At 34.4% G+C, this 22,901-nt stretch overlaps 1 protein-coding gene across 2 annotated transcripts in view; it reads right to left on the bottom strand.

Annotated features, from left to right (window-relative positions):
• The window catches only part of FBXL7 (F-box and leucine rich repeat protein 7), a 454,109-nt gene extending 443,744 nt beyond the window's left edge, over nucleotides 1–10,365 (bottom strand). For both annotated transcript variants that reach the window (XM_051969865.1, XM_051969864.1), the window contains exon 1: nucleotides 10,050–10,365. Coding sequence is in view for 1 of the 2 variants with exons in the window: in XM_051969864.1 (XP_051825824.1) it covers nucleotides 10,050–10,086 (37 nt within the window). In the remaining variant the exon portion in view is untranslated. The remainder of the gene's footprint in view (nucleotides 1–10,049) is intronic.
• Between the last annotated feature and the right edge of the window lie 12,536 nt (nucleotides 10,366–22,901).

Genomic DNA, 22,901 nt, shown 5'->3' with positions numbered 1-22,901 from the left:
TTATTCCAACCTATCCAAACACATTTGACCATTTATATATCAATTATCAAGGATAAAGGAAATTACTTCAGTTTCTATTGGAGATTTTGATTCTTTTATTTTCCACTGCTGTTCAAAAAATGCAGTAAAGGAATTTACCACAGAAAGGGTAGCAAACAAAAAAAAGTTATAATAACATTTCTACACATTGCTCAAGCCTTCTAACATTACAATCATGAGTTCATGCAGTGTTAACAACTGGTTTTCATTTTGTTCTATTTTATGAATTTAAATAGGAATTGATAGAATGAGCACATCTAATACTCAGCCTAAATCAGGGCCATCTTTCCAGAATACATTACGTTTCTAGTTGAAGGTTATATTTAATTGCTGATATTTATATAGTGGTTCAAAAGTTTCAGAGGACTTTACAAATGTTATCCTCTTTAATTATGTATAAAATATAGATTATGTTTAATTACATAAGAAAAAAATTAGAATCAGTTAATAATTCAAAATGTCAGATTTAGCTAAATTCTTAGATTTAGAGGTGGAACATACTTTTGAGGCTATCATTTAGCAGTTGAAGAAATTGAAGCAAAAAGATTCATTGGAAACTATTATGAATTGTAATACTCCTGTACTTTAGTAATTTATTTTTGAGGGTTGCAAAGTTTGAAATAAAATATCATTCTCTACATAACATACATATACACACATATGTACACATGAATATATATATGTAAATGTACACATATAGACACCCACAGTCCCCATATATATTTATATAATTTGAAGATGGACTGGAGGTAGATTGATATAGATCTATAATATCTATAATAAATATAGAAAAATGTAGATAAATATGAGGGAACAGGAGAGGAGAGATGGTTGATATATAGACTAGTCCAAGACCTTGGTTTTATAGATGTAGATATAAAGTTATAGCTACCATCCCTAAACCTATGTTTGAAGCAAATTTACCATAAGCCATAGCTTGGGCTCAGTATGCATAATACATGACCATCTTGACCCCATAAGAACTATCAGATATGAACTTTAATGGATGTAGTAGAAACTTAATAAATGTTCATAGTACTCAGCTTGGAGAATATGCAAACTGGGGCTTTCAAGCTTATATATTGGACTATAGATAGAGGGAACATCAATGAACACCATGGCCTTTACTTTTTCATGACTAAGAAGAGAGAAAATATGTATATATGTGTATGTATATTTAAAGGATACTAATTTCACAGATCTCTACACATAGATCCAGAGTCATTCTGCCAAACTGTCTTATTATAACTCAAGCATTTAGAGAAGCCCAGTAAATCATACTGATTCTTACTATCTCATATAAGATATTTCAGCAAGAATGCAGAATAGCTACCTTCACACTCAAGTAGCTGATGGAATGTTTCCTTTCAAGTAAAAAAAAAAAAAACCATAGATTTAATATACTTTTATACAATATACATATATTGGATGATTTGATCTAGATTGTGAGAATGTTTTATTTTAATAGCCTTCAATAAATATATGGCTGAAGTTTAGGAATTTATTTGCATAACAGCAAGTTATGTTTGCACAAAGAATCAAGATATCCATTTTAGAGTTGGGAGAGTAGATTTAAATTGGGTAAAGTGAGTTGGTGAAGTCATCATATAAAAATCAGTCAAATATGACAATATATATTTTTTATAAATAACCAGAATCTCATATTTCCATAAATCTAAGGCCATGATAGCTGAGAGCTTATACATTAAGCACTTGAATCCCTTTTTCCTGCTTAGGAGATGTTTTCCTTAAGTTTCAGCTGCCATTCAATTTTTAATTATTGTCCAGTATTTTACTGGTTAGCACTAAGCTCCCAGAACATCTGAATCTTTTTTCCCCAAAATGCTCTAACAAAATTAGCCAAACTAGTTGTTTAGATTTCATGTTTATTTTTATCATAAACTCTCCTTTTAACACAACATCATAATATCTTTTTCAAAAGTGAAACACAACTCAGTATTTAAAATGATTCCTTTGCAACCCAAGGTCAAAAATCAAGGCACAGAGCAAGAATACTAGAGTAAAAGTGAAGAATATAAAACTTAAAAGTAAAATGGGCAGGACAGAATCACAAAAATTAGAATTAGCCCTATTTTTGGTAAATATGATATATTTTATGATCACCAAAAATTTGCCAAGTTGAATCCAAGAAACTATTTTGATTTTTATAAAGAATCTATGTTATTATTGATCAGAGAAATGCAAATTAAGACAACTCTGAAATACCACTACACCTGTCAGATTGGCTAAGATGACAGGAAAAAATAATGATGAATGTTGGAGGGGATGCAGGAAAACTGGGACACTGATGCATTGTTGGTGGAGTTGTGAACGAATCCAACCATTCTGGAGAGCAATCTGGAATTATACCCAAAAAATTATCAAATTGTGCATACCCTTTGATCCAGCAGTGTTTCTATTGGGCTTATATCCCAAAGAAATATTAAAGAAGGGAAAGGGACCTGTATGTGCCAAAATGTTTGTGCCAGCCCTGTTTGTAGTGGCTAGAAACTAGAAATTGAATGGATGCCCATCAATTGGAGAATGGCTGGGTAAATTGTGGTATATGAATGTTATGGAATATTATTGTTCTGTAAGAAATGACCAGCAGGATGAATACAGAGAGGACTGGCGAGACTTACATGAACTGATGCTAAATGAAATGAGCACAACCAGGAGATCATTATACACTTCGACAACGATATTATATGAGGATGTATTCTGATGGAAGTGGATTTCTTTGACAAAGAGACCTGAGTTTCAACTGATAAATGATGGACAGAAGCAGCTACACCCAAAGAAAGAACACTGGGAAACGAATGTGAACTATCTGCATTTTTGTTTTTCTTCCCGGGTTATTTTTACTTTCTGAATCCAATTCTCCCTGTGCAACAAGAGAACTGTTCAGTTCTGCAAACATATATTGTATCTAGGATATACTGCAACATATCTAACATATATAGGACTGCTTGCCATCTAAGGGAGGGGGTAGAGGGAGGGAGGGGAAAAATTGGAACAGAAACGAATGCAAGGGATAATGTTGTAAAAAAATTACCCTGGCATGGATTCTGTCAATATAAAGTTATTATTAAATAAAATAAAATATTAAAGAAAAAAAGAAAAAAAAAAAGAATCTATGTTATCTGATTTATTTTATCTCAGAGGAAAGAGCCATGGATTTGAAATCACAGACCCTATCTATTTCCCTACAAATGAAAATAGAAAGACAAAAGGAAGTGCCATTTCTAAGGATGTTAATAAAATCATAATATCATAGGGTTGAAGAAGAAGGGACTTTAAAAATCTAGTGCAATCCTTTCATTTTCCAGATGAAGAAGCTGAGGCTCTAGGATGTGTATTAAACATTCTTAGAAATAGCACTTCCCCTTGACCTTCTATTTTCATTTGGAGGAAAATGGATAGAAAACTACTTCAGGTAAATTTATTTCAGCAAAGTTATTTCCATTCTGGCTTTCATTTAATTGTTTTGTTGCTGCCGCTTTTCATTCATAGCAAAATCTTTTTCTCTTAAAATGTGATTACATTGTTAAAAGTCCTGGCCTGTGCTAATCAGACAGAATGCCTCCAGCATCATAATGGTTTACAAATGTGGTTACCATTATTGAAACTTGTAAGGAAAAAAAAAAAAAAACTCCTATAACTAAAGCAAAACAAAACAAACAAACTAAAAACTTCTATATTCTTACTTAATCAGCTCAGTACTTCTTAGAGGAGAAAGGGATGACTCCATAATGTTGACTACTTTAGCATATGAAATGATTAATGTTGTTATTCAATATCAGTATACAGTATACTTTTAATATATAAAAAACTTTCAGATAAGTCTATTTAAGGAGACAGAGCAACAAAGAGAGAGAGAGAGAGAGAGAGAGATAGTCATCATCTAATTTCCTTATTAACTACCATTAATTCAACTGCCTTAACTTACACATACACAGATACAGTTACACTACGTAACAAAGTTTCCACCAAGACAAGACTCTCGAGACTTACATTATCACTGAAGAATAAAAAGTAAATAGAAGCTGGAAAAAAAGAAATTTTAAATTTAAATATGACATAGTAAAAAATACCAATACTTGCAGTTAGCCCAAAATGTAATTAGTTGCCACAGAAGGTAATGGATTAATCTTTATCTGAGGTCTTCAAACAGTCTAGATGGAATGTGTTGTACAGGAGATCTTTTATCAAATATGGATTTAACAAGATAGGTTATAAGATTCCTTCCACTCCCAAGACTATTCATTTAAAGACAGAAGATGAAAGCTAGATGAATATCAAATAGAAAATAGACAACTTATAAATTTCTTCCTGACTTCTCTTAGAATAAAATTGTTCAGGACAGGCAAATGATAATGAAAAATAGGAAAGGCAAATGATGAAGAAAAGTATTTAAGCCAGAATTATAAGGACTTAGTGAGATAACTTGCAAGTATACCTGTTTAATAAATGTATTCAGTCCAGTAACCAGAAATATTCCCATATGTAATTCAAATTTCCAAATAAATCTTACTTTCTAGAGCCTTTCAAAAATGTTTTATCTGAGAAGATGTAGAGAGCATTACAAAATGTGAAATTGATAATTTTTATTATATAAAATTAAAAAACATTTTGTACAAATGAAACCAATGCAACCAAAATTATAAGGAAAGCAGAAAAATAGGGAAAAATTCTTTGCAACAAGTATTTTGGTAAAGGCCTCATTTTTCAAATATTGCAAAGAACTGAGTCAAATATATAATACAAGTCATTACCCAATTGACAAATGGTCAAAAGACATGAATAGACAGTATTCAGACAAAGAAATCAAAGCTGTGATCAAGTGAAAAATTGTTCTATATCACTATTGATCAGAGAAATACAAATTAAAAGTATGACGTATTACCTCATCTCTATCAGAGTGGCTAATAAGATTAAAAAAAAAAAAGGAAAGTGTTGGATGTTGGAGGGAATGTGGGGAAACTGGGACATTAATGCAGTGTAGATGGAATTTGAACCAATCATTCTAGAGAGTAATCAGGAACTATGACCAAAGGGCTAAAAAACTGCAAGCTCTTTGATCCAGCAATACCTCTGTGAGATCTATGTTCCAAAAAATTACAAAAATAGGGAAAAGAACCTATCTGTACAAACATTTATAGTAGCTCTTTTTTGTGGTAGCTAAGATTTGAAAATTAAAGGGATGTCCATAATTTGGGGAATCACTAAACAGTGGCTTAACCACAGAAGCTGTGTATATGATTGTAATAGAATATTATTGTGTTATAAGAAATGATACGCAAGATGACTTCAGGAAAACCTGGAAAGACTTATATGAACTGATGCCTAGTGAAGTAAACAGTACTAGAAGAACTTTGTACACATTCATTCATTGAAGAATTGTGAATGACATTGCTATTCTCAGTAATACAATGATCAGAGACAATCTCAAAGAATTAATGATGAAGCTTCCAGAGAAAGAACTGATATTGACTGAATCCAAAAGAAGCATTTCTTTTTTCACTTTCTTTCTTTTTTTTCCCCTTTTACTTGAGTATTCTAATATAAAACATAATTGTATATGTATCACCTATATCTGATTGGAAGATAGGTATAAAAACCCTGGGAAGGAAGAAGCAGAGGGCAATAAACAGAGGTGAAACGCAATGATAACAATTATGTTTGATTTCATTTGAGTTTAGTTCTTCCCCCTCCTCCCCCAGCTTATAATATATTTCACAAAGAACATGTAATGCTGTTCTGTAAAACAGCTAAGAGGTAAGAAGAGTGAACTACAGGAATCAGGAGCAAATACTAGTTACTAGTTTCTTTTATGGAAAAGCAATTTCTTACACCTGTTATTCCACTTCTACCATCAATAAAAGAGAATCCCCTGCTTTGAAAATGGGAAAGTTCATAAAGATTAACTGTTATTTTTTTCTTAAAGAAATGTAGTCCAGAGGCAGTAAGGTGGTACCATTGCATTGGCCCCAATATAAAGAGGACCTGAGTTTAAATGTGATCTCAGACATTTAATAGTGTGTAACCTTGGCAAGTCACTTAACCACAATAAGAGAGAGAGAGACAGAGAGAGAAAGACAGAGAGAGAGAGAGAGAGAGAGAGAGAGAGAGAGAGAGAGAGAGAGAGAGAGAGAGAGAGAGAAGGGGGAAGAGGAAGGAAGGAGGGAAAAATGGAAACTATAATTCAACTATTCAAATATCTTCACTGTGGAGACTTTAATGAACATATCCCTTCCTCTAATTCAACCAGACCCCTTCTATATGGAAGAAAAAGATATTTTTTCTTGCTCTTTCAGATAAGAGGAAGAGAAAGGAGAAGAAGTAGAAAAGGAAGAGGAAGGAAAGGAAAAAGAGAAAGAATAAGAAAGAAGAGGAGAAGGAAGAGGAGGGCAGAGAAAGAAGAGAAGGAAGAAGGAGAAAAAGGAGAAATAGTGAGGAAGAGGAGAAGGAAGACGAAGAGGAGGAGGAGAAACAAGTATGGTCAAATACCCTTTGTTTTTTTTCTTCTTATTTCTCCTTATGTTAACCCACTAAAGATTTTGTCATTGAAAATAAATCTTGGTCAACAAATTATCAACACATTTCACTTTATTAATAATAAAAATGTATCTAAAAATTGAAATAAATACTACAAACAGCTGTTATGTTATTCAAAACTGACTCTCACATGAGGCAAGTCTCAGATGAAATTGCTATGGCATACATGGTATTTAGAGAGCTAAAGGGATCAATATTATATACCAGATTATTTTTCATTTCTGTTCTAGAACTACTGAATAGGCTAACTCTGCACTTCTCTTGTCTGCTCCAAAGTTTGAAGCTCTAGTCTATCAGCCTTTATCAATGACCTGACCTGAAGAATTCCAATGTTTTCTTGATAAGACTGTCAAATCCCTCCCAGTAAATATAGACCTGAAAGAAAAAAAGTATGCAATTTTTTTAAACACCTGTGATTTCATTAGTGTAAGTAGTTCCTGGTAAAGAATCTCTTCTAAGAATGCAATTTAGTGCTATGATCCTTTAAGAGTTTAGACAACTCACCCAGGATCACACAGCCTGAATATAGCATGGGAGGATTTGAGCACAGGTCCTATTTGTCTTACTACAGCTTAAATAATGTTGTGCTAAGGAAGAATAAAAATGATGGGTGGGCTTTGTTTCACATCACATCCAGAAGGTAAAAAAGAAAGGTGGGAGGATCCATAATTTACTTTTTTTGAAGACAATGTGATTAAGCAAAAGTTTTAATCCTTTTTTTTTTTTCTTTTTCATGTGACCCATGACCCTGAGATTAATTCTCATACTCTATTGTCTGAACTAGCCAGGTGACTGATATTTTACAAATGAAGAAACTGAGGCTCAAAGATATAACATGACTTGCCTAAAGTAATACAGTTTGTCAACACTTTGGTAAGAAGACAGAATCCAACACTTTTGCATGCAGTCGATGCTTAAAAATGCTGTTGGGTTTTTGTTTTTGTTTTATTATTGACCAGTCAGGACTAACATATCTCCTTCCTTAGAATTCTAAATTCTTTTCACCATATCATACTGTATTGTGTATACACACACACACATATATATATATATATATGTATATAGGGATATATACATATCCCAATGTATAGCTTACATTTTAAACTTTGAAAAAACATTCACAAAGATATGGGAAAGAGCATATTTTTTGCTATTGGTAGTAGGGACACTTAAACACTTGCTTGGGGGAGGTGTGTGTGTGTGTGTGTGTGTGTGTGTGTGTGTGTGTGTGTTGTGTATGTGGAAAGTTCAGTCAAATGCTAAGCATCCGTAATTATCATAATTTAATTTAGCATAATAATTTTTCAAATTAAACTGCATATTGTATAAGCTCTATAAAGAAAAACCACAACATATGATTACAAAAGAGCATAATTATTATTCCTATTTCTCTACTTCTTTAGTCAGTCTATCAATATATGTGAAAAATAAAGGAGCTAATAAATTTGAACACAATGTATTCCTATAGCCAAAAGCCAGAGTTGCTTCTAGAAGTTCCTATTGGTTCTCTTTAAGCAGCAGAGAACAAAAAGGGTTTATGCCTATAAAATCTACACAATGTATCTAAATCTGATCCCAGTAAAATTTCACTTTAGCTGAAGTGAAAATGCAGAGGTAGCATTTACGGGTAACAGCTGGAGAACATTAGTTCCCTGTCTCTCTCTCTTTTTTTTTTTTTTCCCTTGGGTTGAAAATTCTGCTGTTCAGACAGGAAGCAGTCATATACCACACACTGTATGATAGGAGAATTCTGGGATATAAGAACAAGTTTCGGAGCATGGGGAGGAGTGAAAGGAGTTTCATTAAAGAACTTGCAACTTATTCATTATAACTACCTCCCTCTTACTCACTATATCTCACTGATGGTATTCAAATATAGTCTATATAATGTCTTTTCTCCCAACCTTTAGTTATGGAAAACTATAAAATTTACTAATGACAAGAAAATGTTTGTTCATTTATTTTTCTTCAGTTTTTATAAGAAGATATTTACGATATTATAAGACATAGGCAGCTTTCACCAAAATATATGTATTCTCTTCCCCCAACCATTTGCTCTCCAAAAAGTCAATTTTGTGCTTCCCTTTAAAAGTCGGAAGTGATGCTCCAAAGGGGAAAAGAAAGCTATCTCTTCCCAAGTCACTCTTGTACTCATGTGAAAACAAACAAACCCACATTTTTTTTAAAGGAAGCAACATAAGAAAACTTGAATTTTATGAATTTTGAGAAAATAAGGTCTTTAATTAGGGATGGTTTTTAGTATAGATTAAAGTGCAATCTTAGAAATCTGTTGAGAAACAAAGTAGCATAACACACACACACACACACACACACACACACACACACACACACACACATCCCTCAAACACATTCTGTAGCTACAATGGAAGCAGACAGGTTAGGCATTTACCTAATAATATGGTCCTGGTTACAAGCTTCAGTGTGTCTGCAAGTTTGTGTGCACTCAGTCTCAGTTTGTAATACATTCTCCTACAAGAAAGGGGTGATGTGGAACTGACCTGCTTTGCCAGGCCAACTTTACCAGAAACAGACCTAAAAAGCCTTTTGAAAGTTTGTAAACATACTCTGCAAACAAAATGAGGAGATGCTTACTGTTAATCTCTTATATGACCAATCATCATTTTGTAAGGAGAAAAAAAAAAAATCCACATACACTCATTCTCTATTAAGTAGAAGAGTTTTAAGTTTATCTCGATTTGCAAGTTTCCACTTGACAGGCAATATTTCTATGCAATCTCCATCCCTCCATAACAGATGGTACGTTGCCAGTCGTGAATCCCGAGAGAGCAGACAAAACATTCGCACATTCTTCCTTTCTTAGAACTGATAGTTGGTCATTTTTTTAAGCCATCAGGATAAGGGGCAGTTAAACGAGAATGGAAACAATGTTCCTTTCAAAACTTCATCACTACAAAAGAGTTCAGTGAATTGTTCCACACAGACTTAGGAAGTTTTCACTACATTCTTAAATAGCAAACAAAACCTGGCACAAAGTCAAGGAATCAGGGCATCAATTGCTGCCTGGGCCAAGCTGGGCCAAGCAGGAGGTTAGCAGAGTGTTCAGAAATAGCGCAGAGATAAAACTTCATAAATTCTAATGACAATCCAGGAAGTGCCTTAAGGAAAACCCGCTGCGACAGCTGTAAAGGTATGAATCATAAAAGAAGGAAAGAATTCCTCTGGGAACTTAACTAATTGCTCTCCTGCCTCCCCTCCCCCGGTTTCCCCCTCTTTCTGGTAAAGGGGAAAAGGTAACGTTCCCAAGTCCATTATACGGCGAGCCAAATCAAAGAGAAAAAGAACTGAACTTTCCATTCTGAGAAGGAAAGGGAAGGAAAAGAAAAAGCAGGGAGGGGGAAAGGAGAGAGAGACAGAGGAGGCGGAGTGAGCTCAATTCCCGTACAGTTAGTAGATGGATTAATCTCACTCACCCTCACTGCCGTACTGTTTGCCATTGTTCGCTCCCATTCTGCAGGCTTCATACTCTCCTTCTCCCCATACACACCATGTCTAACCAGCCAAAGCGGAGCTCTTAGGCAACCAGAGGTTGAAGAAGCGAGCAAGTGAACCCTTCTATCCCGGACGATTACTTTAACATACTTCAGAACCCTTAAACAAGAACCATCTCCAGGAAGGCAATGCGTCCCCCCACCCCCACCCCTTGGTTCTCCAAATGGACTCGATCTTTTCCTTCCACCCCTTGCTTTTCTCTCTTTTGCTTTTTTTTTCCTTTTTCTTTTTTTTTTTTTTTTCCCTTTTTCTTTTTTCTTTTCTTTTCTTTCTTTCCTTTTCTTTCTTTTCTTTTCTTTTCTTTTCTTTTTCTTTCTTTTTTTTTTTTTTTTGCAAGGAAGGTAACCAGAGGGGCCGCAGATCCACTTAATAATCCACACGCCGGATCAGACAGTACTAGAGCAATCCGTAGGTGCAGCTTTCAGCATCCCAAGACCAAGCAGGAACAGGCATCCCCTCTGGGTCCCCATCCGCGCTCTAGGGCTCCCGAGGGTGAACAGAAGAGGAGATCTCGGGCTTCTTCAGTCCAAGCGCTCGCGATCCACTTCTTCCTAAGGGAAAGTGCCGCTGCAAGCCACTTGTTGCTGGTTCCCAGAGAGGAGACCCACGGCCCTACGCTGCTCTCCAGTGGCTCAGACTTTTGTTAGCACCAGGCGCCTCCTCTCTTTCTGTGTCAATCACAGCAGGAGCCCCGGCAAGGAGGGTGGCTGGAGGAGGGAGTCGAGCCTGCAGAGGCAGCCTTTTAAAGGAGCCGCGCGCTTACAGCTCTCTGCCTGGACCAGAAGCTTGGACACACTCAACTTTTAACAGGACCCTACCCCCACCCTCCACTCCGCCCCCTTTGAAGGCCCTGTAACCTTTTGAGAAAAGGAATATTCTGACCGATTTTACTTTATTATTATTTTGTGGTTCTAAAAAGGGCCTAAAAAGAAGGCGAGCGTTTGAAATAATATACTTATTTATATAAAGCGTGCTTTATATATTTCACCTGTGGATGAAACAGTTATCTCCTAGATCTTATGGATCAGTTATCTTCCTTCCACTAGGCAGGCAGTAGCCTTTCTATGTAACTTATCCATATGTTCTCCGCAAATCTGCAACGCGTTTAGATTTTGAACGGGAAGGGACATTAGAAATAACTTCACCTAATTCTTGATTTTCTAGGTGTGGCATCGGAAGCTCATATAAATAAAATGATGCAAAGATGCAATGGAAAATCCCGGCTCTAGGATTTAGGTTTCGATGTGGTTCTGTTAATTAGTAGGATTCAATCTAGATCATCTGTCTCTGGACCCAGCACTCTTCCCTACACAAATAGGAGGAGCCTGTGTACAGAGTCAGTTTGAAGATGTGTCCGCAGTTGGATGACCTGGGCTAAGGCCTTGCTAAATAGTGGTGTTAACCTCACATAGAACTGCCTCTTTCTGTTCTTCCAGAGATCAGAGGAAGGGGAGGGGCTTTCCTCTAGATCACTTAACATTTAAAATAAATATTTGTACGTCGGTCTTATTCAATTTGTATAACCTTGATAACTATTCTGAGAGTTTTTGTGTGGCTCCCCCATTTTTTAAGGGAAGGACATTTAAAGAAGAAAAGAAGATTGGAAGGTAGAATATAGCGAGAGTTAGGAGAGAGTCATATGAAAGCCAAGGGAGTTCTCCCCCACCCTTCTAAAGTATGTTTCCTGGCTCTGAACTTTCAATAGCTTCCTAGCCAGGAAATACATTTCTTCCCCCTCTTTACTCAGATTTTTTTTCCCCTTGAAGTTTGCATTACCCTTTGTTTAATGTATGACAACTGATATTTAAAATGAACATGCAGTTTCCAGAGCTATAAAACTGCCAAATATTTCCAACATTTATTAAAACAAAACAAAACAAAACAAAACAAAACAAAACAAACAAACAAACAAAAAACTTTCCATGATCATTGGATTCAAATATTGTTCAAATGAATCTGAAAAGTTTGGAATATTAAAATACCTATTTGTTGATCCGAGGTGATGTATTTAAAATGAACAAAATAAATAGTCAATGGATTTCTTATTTTAGGGTTACCCTTACATTGGGAAAACCATGGTAAATTTATTCAAGTTTCCTATTTTTCAGGGGAAGATAGTTATATGCATTCCAGTGAAGATTCTAAAAGAACAAAAGAATGATGTTTAACCAGTTCTTATTTATTTTTTAAAATGTTGGGCAAAAGTACAACATTTTCTTTAATATTTAGGGAATATTTTGCATTTAAACAATACATATTTATAGTATAAAACTATATGATATTTTCAGCTCTAAAGCTATAATGCTATGATCCAATTTTTTTGGTACAGTCTCCTTCAATTGAAAGAACATTTTCATTGTATTTTTATTTATCCTAAACTACTTTTTACTCCAGTATTTATTGTTGTGATACAGGAGCCACCTGACAATAGCTGCTGGAGGTCTAACTCGGACGTCAAGAATGGATCTCTTCATGTGAGAGAATGATGAAGGAGACACAAGGAGACTGAGAGGCAGTTACATTCTCTGACCTCTCCAATGAGAGGCAGTTGCCTTGTCTGACCTCTCTCCTCTTCCCTCTTGCCTCCAATTTATTTCATTCCCAGTCCACAAGCAACACTGGTATCAATAAAGGCAACTTTGCAACTTCTTCAAGTGTTATGATTCACAGCTTTGGAGGCTCATGGAGAATTGACCTGACCCTTCACCTAGGCATGGTCCTTAACAATTCCCGGTTTTTGTTTTATGGAAATGCAATTATTCCTCCCCCCCTCCCCCATAGCATGGCCAGTAAGTTTGTTTGTTAGCTATTATCTAAATCCACATACTAAGTTATCTGAGTCTGCATGCAAGAGAGTGCAAACAGCACTATGGCAGGTATTGAATCTTGTGAGAAGTCACGTAAGCAAACTTTCAAACAGAGAAGAGGACTATAGTCAGACCAGGCATTTTTCATAAGTCTCTCATCAGTCTCCTGGCTTGGCCCTTTGATGAGCTGGCCCACTTATTTACCCCAACTAAAAAAGCTTTACTGGATCTCTTCTCCCTTTCCTTCCCCATGGGTTATGAAGAAACTCTGGGAGGATCTACTCACGAACAGCTTCTTCATTTCTTGTGATTCTTGTGCCCCATGTTTGGGCGCCATATGTAATATGCTTTCTAGAGCCCCCACACTGAGGTGCCAAAATACTAGCTCTCTGGAGGATCTCAGGATCAACCTTGGTCTTAGTGGAGAAGTGAAGGAGATAGGAAATTCAGGAGGATGGTCAAAGATGGAGTCCTTGCTTCAAGTTCTCTTAGCCTTTAAACACCTTGGTAAGATTACAGCATTACAGCACACTGAGCAAGTGCTAATTATAGAAGCATTATATCACTCCAGCACACTGTGCAAGTGCTAACTATAAGCATCCTGCTATTGATATGTAAATGCCTCTCTTTACTGTAAGTATCCCTTGCTTCAAGTAGAACACAGGTGGTCACACCCTCCTTGACTTCTCAAGAAGGGAGGTGGGCACCAAAGGGAGGTGGGGAGCCAAACCAGACATTATCAGCAGGTTCTCACTGGGCTGACACGTCTTATACCTTACTTAGAGTTCCCCCACTATCTGCGGCCCTCTGCAATTTATAGTAATTCATTCTTAGTCAAAAACATTTAACAAGTGCCATAGACCTGACACTGTGATAAACACTAGACATACTGAGATTCTGAAAGGCAGTCACTGCCCCAAGGAGTTCCCATTAGACTCTAGGAGATAACATGTATATAATTAGATACATGCAAAATGTAAACAGTACATAGAAAATAATCTCAGGAGGGAAGGTACTAGAACTGGGGAGAAGGGAGTAAACTGAGCAAGACCTCTTTCAGAAGTGGGATAAGAACTGAATTTTGAAAGAAAGAAACTGGGGAAACTGAAGCAAACATGAGGAAGTATAGCATTCCAGACATTGGGAACAATCAGTGCAAGGAATAGAGATGGAAGATGAAATATTGTGTGAGTGGAACACAAATAGACCAGCATAGCTTAATTGTAGCCTTGAGAAAAATAAAGTATAAATCTGAAAAGATTGCAAGAAACCAAATAACAAGGAGCTTCCTATGCTGACTATATTTGATCCTGGAGAATATAGGAAATGATGTAGTTTGTTGAGAGGAGGGGCAGTCAAAGATCAGACCTTCTCTTTAAGAGAATTTGTTTGGTAGCTGAATGGAAGATGGACTGGGCCCAGAGGGGAATTGGTTAGAAAACCATTAAGGAACTGAGGTAAGATATAATTAAAACCCAAATTAGGTTATATCTATGATTATTGTAGTTTATATTCTAAGAATATAACTTAGATTATAAACCTAATCTAAATTATATTCTTTTTTTTCATTTATTTATTTATCAAAGTTCTTTTCATCTTTTTATCACCTTCAGTTCATAGTAGTTATTCACTCATAATAAAGTGCTAGGTGAGGTTCTTGTGAGAGAAAAGGTGGCTATTAATTAAGGTAGATAAAGAAGTCTTTCTAGAAAAAGTGGCATTTGGGTTATGCTTTAAATGATGGGTCGAGATTGAGTAGACTAAGAGAGGGAAAAAATTTGGGGTGCAAAGAAAAGCAAAGGCTAAAATCAAACTAGAAACACAAAGTACATTTGTGGGTGACAATAAGCCAGTGAAATTGGAATAGTAATGAATAGTTAACTTACTTTCTAAACATTGTGTTAATCACTTTACAATTATCATTATCTCCTTTGATTTTCCTAACAACACTGGTAGATAGTTGTTATTATTATCCCTATTTTACATATAAGGAAACTGAGGCAAATAGAGGTTTAAGTCTCATAGTCTCAATTGTCTCATAGTTAGTAAATATCTGAAGCTGGATTTGAAACCAGGTTTTTTTGACACTGAGTTCTGCATTCCATACATTGTTGTTTAAAACTAGGCTAATGATTGAAGGTAGACAAAGAAAGAATTAAAACTTTACCCAGTAGATAATAAAGAATCTCTGAAGAAAAATTTTTGAGTCTGCTAGTGAGAAAAACAGATTTATAAGACAAATAGTGATCTGATACTCATTATTGGAAGCCAAAAACAATGAAAATGTAAAAAGAAAATTAGACTATCTTAGCTGTTTAATTGATTGAACTGGCTCTGATTACATTACATCAGTATGGCCATTATAAAAAAAAATATTACCTTTTGTATTTTGGCTACTTATGGCTGATATTCTAAGTCAAAGACAAATTGTCTCTCTGTATAAAAATAAAGGAGAGTAAGAAATAGGTGAATTTTAGTAAATTTTAGAGATTAAAGTTAAGCAATCCAATAATTTATTAACAATAGAGAAGAATTTATTTGATATTGGCAACTTTCCCAAGAATGGGAAAAGACAATGTTAGTATTATATCTAAAATCTTTAGGTGATATAAAACATTTATTTTAGCTTTAAAACTCAGTCTTTTTCGGATCAGTCTTCTTACCTAAATCCAAAATGTTCCCCCAACCAGCTATCAATAAATTTTTTTTTAATTTTACCTTTGTACTCTTCCTGTCCATTTTCTAGTGGCACATAAAACAATTAAAATGACTAGAAAAGAGAGCATCATAAATAACAAACAACATTCAGAGAACTAACTACTGGATAATAAAGGACAGCCTGTAATTAGTCAGATAATCTAAAATATCTTAGTTATGACATATTTTAAAATAAATTATTTTTACATCCCTAGAAATATTTTCAATTTTCTTTCCTTAAAAACATTGCAAAAATTCCAAAATCTATTTATATATGTTTGCATTTTTCTTATATACATTTTGCAATCTTCTAATTCCATCCCCTCAAAAAGCCTGATACTCTTAAAATAGTCCTGTTTGCAAGTAGATTATTCTCCGAAACATTGAATGCCAGAATACACAGTAACCTTAGAAATTGTTTTATTTCCAATTCATTCTTGAAAAAAATTCCCTGCTGCAACATCTGCAATTAGTTGTTATCCAGCCTGTGGGGAAACTCCTCATGTTGACCAAGGGAGTTCAATCTACTTTTGGTTAGTTCCAATTGTCGGAATGTTTTACGTTACATCAAATCTTGATTTGTGTATTTGGATTTTCTACCTTTTGTACCTCTTTCTGTTCTTTGGGACAATCGACACTTCTTATATAGAAACAAGGAAAGGTATTCAAAACCAATTGAAACACTAGAACCCATTGAATTATATATATAGTTGCTATTCAGAATAAAGTCACTTCAGGCTATAATAAGCAAGGTTTTATTTTATTTTAAAGGGAATAAATTCCTTGTAAAATATTCATGAGATATTAAGTTTTGGAGAACTTGACTTTGATTAGCTAGAAAGTCTGAGAATTAGAAAACCATCTCTTATTCTGGGAAAAGATTGTATGATCTACTTTTCTGCAAACTGGCCAGTTTTCATATATGAATGTGAAATCCCTGTAAATTTCATTGATTAATCATAGCACTCAGTAAAAGGTAGGCAGCAGGTAGAATAAATAGAGTTGGCATAAGGAGTAAGGTAGCACAGGTTTCAAACTGCACTGATAACACATATTATCTATGAGATTCTGAACAAATTTTTAGTTTCTGAGACACCTTTCTAAGACTCCAAAATTCAGAAAAGATGCTGATATTCATCACAGAGTAACCTCCTCACCAAGAATTCCCTATGTCAATGAAGTCAGAGGTGAGGTTAAAGAAATGATCTGTAAGTCAACAAGTATATATTAATAACCTATCATGTGACAGATGCTAGAGACAAAAATGAAGTACAATCTCTTCCCTCCAGAAGCTTACACTGTATCTTTCTTGTTTTTTCATAAATAATTTCCTGGTGACCCACCCTGTATTAAATGCACTCTTGAAAAAAGAAAAAAAAAAGCAAAATTATGGTACATATGGTACATATATGGAACATAAAAATAACTACAAAAGAGTTGGTGTAGTCCTCTACCATTCTATCCAAGGAAGAAAGAATGATTTTTTATTTATTCTATGGGATGGGGATTGTTCAGTATAATTAATCAAAGTACAGATACATTTTAAAGTTATTATTTTTGACTTATGCATATAATGTGCATTAAATTTTCTCTCCATCACATCATAAAAAATCTTCTGATAGTTCTTGAATTCCTTGTATTCATTTTAAATGCATCTTCCTATTTCAGTACATCAAGGATCCATGATTTTATTGGTATATGTTCTCTTTTCATCCACATAGATTTCAACATTTCTATTATTTAATAGTCTGTAAGAATTATTGTGTTTCTCCAAATTCATCACTTTTCAATCAATCCAGTGGTGAGCATCTTTTAAATAACCTTTGTTGTCCCTCCAACAATGGTCAAAAAAGCTATTGCCATTAATATTCATCTCTCCAACTTCATAGGAACTATTAGGATATGCTTTCTGAGACATAACCTCCTAGATAACGTCATGCCACAATAAGTGATTGCAGAAGTTTGTGAAAGCTCCCAAAGTTTAAAAATATATGAAGTTAGAGGATATTCCTTCCTTGATTGACTCAGAATAATGTAAATTCTTACTGAATTTGCACTTATAACTAGGAACTCGTAAAAAGGAAGAAATACCTTTCTTCATGATCAAGCGAATGTGAGAATGTCTAGTACACAATTGGTTTAGACTTTAATAAAATAATTCAGAAGAAAACACACACAAAAAAAAATAGAAAACTTTGATCCTAAATTACTCAAACTATTTAAATTAATCAAAAGAACTAATTATTTGTCAAATAATTCCTTCACAGTATATATATACTGTATAGTTTATGGTTTAAAATGGGAGAGCAAGGAGAGACAAAATTTTTACTGTTCTTAATTTCTTCTTTAAATGACTAACCCCATGGCATTTCAGCTTCTAAGATGAATATGTCAACAGTAATAGCAATAGAAATACATTTCTTTCCAGAACTTGACAAAAAAATATCAAATTCAAAAGTCAATCTGACTTGCAAACGAACCAGGGCCACATTTTCTTCGAGGGAGGGGTCACACAAATAAAGTTTAACTTGACCTTGCTCCATTTGCCATTGATGATTGACAGGCTGACAGAAGCAGCCTTAATGAAGCAGTAATCCCACTGAATCCAGTCATTAGGCCTTCTTCTATCCGTCTGGTTTGTTAGCTGCTTAGTGTTTTAAGAAGCAGATCATTAACCACTGGTTTCTTTGGGAATACTGTAGACAAAACAAATACTAGAATGAAACCCATGTTTGGAACAATTTAAGGTTGGAATCTCTGATAATGACAATTGAAAATTAGCTTAAAAAAAAAAAAAAGAAAACTGAGCCAAGTTAGTGCATGATTGAAATCTCTGCTTTTAATTTATTATAGATTGCTATGATTATTTTTCTAGATATCATGACTTTGTTCTCAAAATTTGGACAGTATGTTTAAACATCAGTTACTTTCACATTTTAGCATATTATAAATTTTACACAGTGAGGTGAATTATTGTTAATTTTATAATTATATTACATCCTTGGCAGCCTATTATTTTAACTGATAAAGTTTAAAATATTCAACTTGCAAAGGGAGAAAACTCAGTATTTCAAAACAAAGGACAGACTTATTAGTATAAATATGAGTCATATTCTTGATAATGTATTTCCTTAATACCAAGCCAGACCTGAAAAACAAATGTAAACCATTCCTCTGGAATCCCAGAGAGTAGTTTAATTTTAATTTTTTTCATAATACTAGCTTTTTGTTTTTCAAAATACATGCGAAGATAGTTTTCAACATTCACCCTTATAAAACCTTGTGGTCCAAATTTTTCTCCCTCTCCCTTTTCCTCCCTCTTAGATAGCAAATAATCCAATATAGGTTAAACCTGCAATTCTTCTAAACATATTTCCACATTTATCATGCTGCATAAGAAAAATCAGATCAAAAGGGGAAAAATGAGAAAAAAAAACAAGAAGCAAACAACAATAACACCTTTTTAAAAAGATGAAAATATTTTGTTGTTATCCACATTCAGTCCTCTTTCTGGATGCAGATGACTCTCTCCATCACAAGTTTATTGGAACTGGTCTTAGTCACTTCAATTTTTCAACGAGCCACGTTCTTCAAAATTGATCATCACATAATCTTGTTGTTGTGTACAATGTTCTCTTAGTTCTGTTCACTTGACTTACTATTACCAAAAAAAAATAGTTTTAGTCAGAAAAATCATACTATTCTGTCTTGCTTTTAGATTACTTGTAGGGAATGAGCTCCAAGTATAAAAAGGGATTCTCAAGCCAGGAATGATAAAGGGGCCTGGTAACTAGTCAGAATGAGATTACAAAATACCTCTGTGAAAGCACCAGATGTAGGATCAGATATGGTTTGGCAACTCCATTGCCCATACCTATTTCTGAATAATAATTCAAGGACAAAGAGCATTTCTTTTTGTTTAGAAGACATGAGGACCAGAGTTCCAGGAGAGTACTGACCATACCTCACCCCATATCACACCACTTTGGAAGCACCCAAAACTTAAAAAACTAGCTCTGAAGACATCAGGATGAAAAAACCTGAAGCACAGAGCCCAAATTCCACATAAAGTTCCAAACCAAAAAAATAGAGTGGAAAAATGAGCAGATAATAAAAAAGACTCTGACCTCTATAATGACAGCAAAGAGCAGGACACAAACTCAGAAGAAAACAATGAACTCAAAACAACTACAAGCAAAGCCTCACTGAAAAATGTAAATTTGGCACAAACTCAACAAGAATTCATAAAGGAACTAAAAACAAATTTCAAGATCAAACAAGAATGGTAGAGATGATATTGAAAACATGAAAGCAATGGAAGAAAATTATGAAAAATTTTAGCTTGGTGAAAGAAGCATAAAAATGTAACACCTTAAATAGTAGAATTGGTCCAATGGATATTTAATGCAATAAAGAATGTTAAAGCATTTCTTGAGAAAAGGCCAGAGGCGAATAGAAAATCTGACTTTCAAATAGAAGATTTAAGAGCCCAAAAAGGTAAACATGAAAGACAAACCAAAGGAACTCTATAAAGTTAAGCTATTTCCCTTTCTATGTGGGAAGATGATATACGAATCTTTTTTAAGGTTAGAAAGACTGCTTAAGATCAATAAGCTGAGGTTTTTTAAATTAATTTCATTATTTTTCTGATCACGTAATAAAAATTTAATGTAATGGTTTTTTTTTTTATTTTGAGGTTTAAATTCTTGCCCTTATTCTCTCCTATCACGCTTCCTTGAGAAGTCAAGTAAATTGAGATAAATTATATATGTGAAGTCATACAAAACATTTTCGTCTTAGTCATGTTGCGGAAGAAGACAGTAAAGAAGGAAGAAAAGAAATGAAAAAAAGGACGGAATGAAGAGAGAGAGAAACAGAGAGAGAAGAAGGGAAGAAGGAAAGGAGGAAGTCAGGAAGAGAGGGAGGCATGAGGGAGAGAGGAAGGAGAGAAGGAAGGAAGAAAGAAAGAAAAAAGAAAGAAAGAAAGAAAGAAAGAAAGAAAGAAAGAGAAAGAAAGAAAGAATGAAGAAAGAAAAAAGAAAGATAGAAAGAAAAAAGAAAGACAGAAAGAGAAAGAAAAAAGAAAAAGAATGAAAGAAAGAAAGGAAGGAAGGAAGAAAGACAGAAAGAAAGAAAAAAAGAAGGAAGGAAGGAAGGAAAGAAGAAAAGGAAAGAAAGAAAGAGAGAAAGACAGAAAGAAAAAAGAAAGAAAGAAAGAAGGAAGGAAGAAAGAAAAAAGAAAGAAAGAAAGAAAAAAGAAAGAAAGAAAGAAAGAAAGAAAGAAAGAAAGAAAGAAAGAAAGAAGAAACAAAAAAAATGAAGGAAGGAAAGAAGGAAGGAAGGAGGTAGGGAGGGAGGAACTGAATGGCTAGTGGTGTTGAATCATTCAATGCATTGGTAAAGGGCTTTACTACTAGCTAATGACAGTATGGTAAAACAAATAAAATAATTGACAAAGACCCTGAGACTTCAAAAATATTAATATCTTTGATATCCCTGTTTCAAACTTAAAAAAAATTAAAACTTTAAAAATGTATTATTATTTACTGGCATGAAACAATACAGAATTCCTACCCTTCAGAGAAATTACAGTCTAATGGGAGGACTTCAAATAACGAAATCATATAGAACATTAAAGGTCTCAGAAGTAAAAACTGCAGTGAAATATGAATAGATCATTGAATTTGTATTCAGAGGATATAGATTTGAATCCCATTTTTACCACTTACAACTTGCTGTCCATATGACCTTGAACAAATGGCTGCAGTTCTCTGAGTACCACTTTCCTTATTAGTAAATTGAAATCATTGAACACAAAAGGATTTTCAAGGTTTTTATCTCTTGATCTGAACTGGGCTTTAAAGAATGGAACACATTTCAGAAGGTAGGCAATGAAGGTAGGAGACTATTCAAGGTAGTACCTATAATAGCATGAAAGCAATAAAAAACAAGATAAGCTCAGGCTAAAGCAAGCAATTCATGGAAATCCTTCCCTTTTCCCACTGTAGAGAAAATTGCAACCCACTGTTTGAAGGAGTAATTGTGTGCTTATGGCAAATGCATATTCTATGCCAATAAATTCTCTCTTCAATCCTGCAATATAGTTGATCAGGCCATAGTCCACGTTAATCTCTGTGGACATGTGGTTTGTAAAAAGCTTCCTGTGTTAAGGCAAATGAATGCCAGTGTTCAATGGCTCTGATGGTATTAGCCATTCATGTCTTTCTATATATCTTTGATTGTCTATTGTGTGAAGGCTGCTGTTGTAGCTAGAAGGAATGATGTGATCACACTTGTGCCCACTTTAGAACAAATTAAAAACTTCATAACTTTTCTCTACTTCTAATCCAATGTACCTGTGACTTTCAGTAGAGGTTTAAATGTAGTAAAGAAGGGAGGTATACTGTGGAATTTAGGACTATTCTGTTTTTCTCTTTTGCCTGACAGAGTAACAACAAAATAGTGTAAAGAATGCTGGATTGGAAATTGGAGAGCTTGGATTCAATTCCTGCCTGTGTCATAGTCACTTGATCACTCTGGTCTTTAGGTAAATTAATTGTAAGAAGAGGAATCTGGACTAGATGGTCTTCTATCTTTAAGGTTATGATTCTATGATAGTAAATACATCACATTTTTTTCTTTTGCTAATATTTGTGTTATAAAATTATAATGGATTCTTAACTTATGTAGATAAAATATGAGCAAGGAAACTCATTTGCATAAAATTATATGAAAAGTGTTGGGGAAGGACAGCTTGCTTTTCCTCTTTAAATAGGGAAAGCCACTAGTATATACAATTTAGAAACTACTGCTCAAATACTATGAATTTTAGTTGGTATTCAATAGGGAGCCACTGTATACTTCTGAGCATAGAGAACCACAGTCAGATCATTGAGTTATGAATATGAATATCATCTATGTGAAAAGTGGATGAAAGAAAGAAGAGACAAGAGATAGAAATATGAGTTAGAAAGTTAGTATGATAGTAATCATGGAATGAGTAACAATAATATAATTTAAAAAGAGGGGATCGATAAAAGAAAGATCAAGGAATTAGAATTGCCAGGATTTGACAATTTATGGAATATAGGTGCATGGGAATGTAAAGAATCAAAGATGAATGCCAAGTTCCCATATAGTGATATGGAGAATGATTGTGCTATCAATAGAAATTGGTAAGATAAGAAGTATTATGGGACTGGGTAGAAAGAAATTGAACTAGATTTGTGACATATCAAGTTGGGGGGAAGATATGCGGCAAAATGTCCA

The sequence above is a fragment of the Antechinus flavipes genome, chromosome 1 (genome assembly GCF_016432865.1).
Source record: "Antechinus flavipes isolate AdamAnt ecotype Samford, QLD, Australia chromosome 1, AdamAnt_v2, whole genome shotgun sequence".
NCBI lineage: Eukaryota > Metazoa > Chordata > Mammalia > Dasyuromorphia > Dasyuridae > Antechinus > Antechinus flavipes.
Note: the sequence above shows the minus strand (reverse complement) of the source record. Positions and strands in the feature narration are given on the sequence as shown.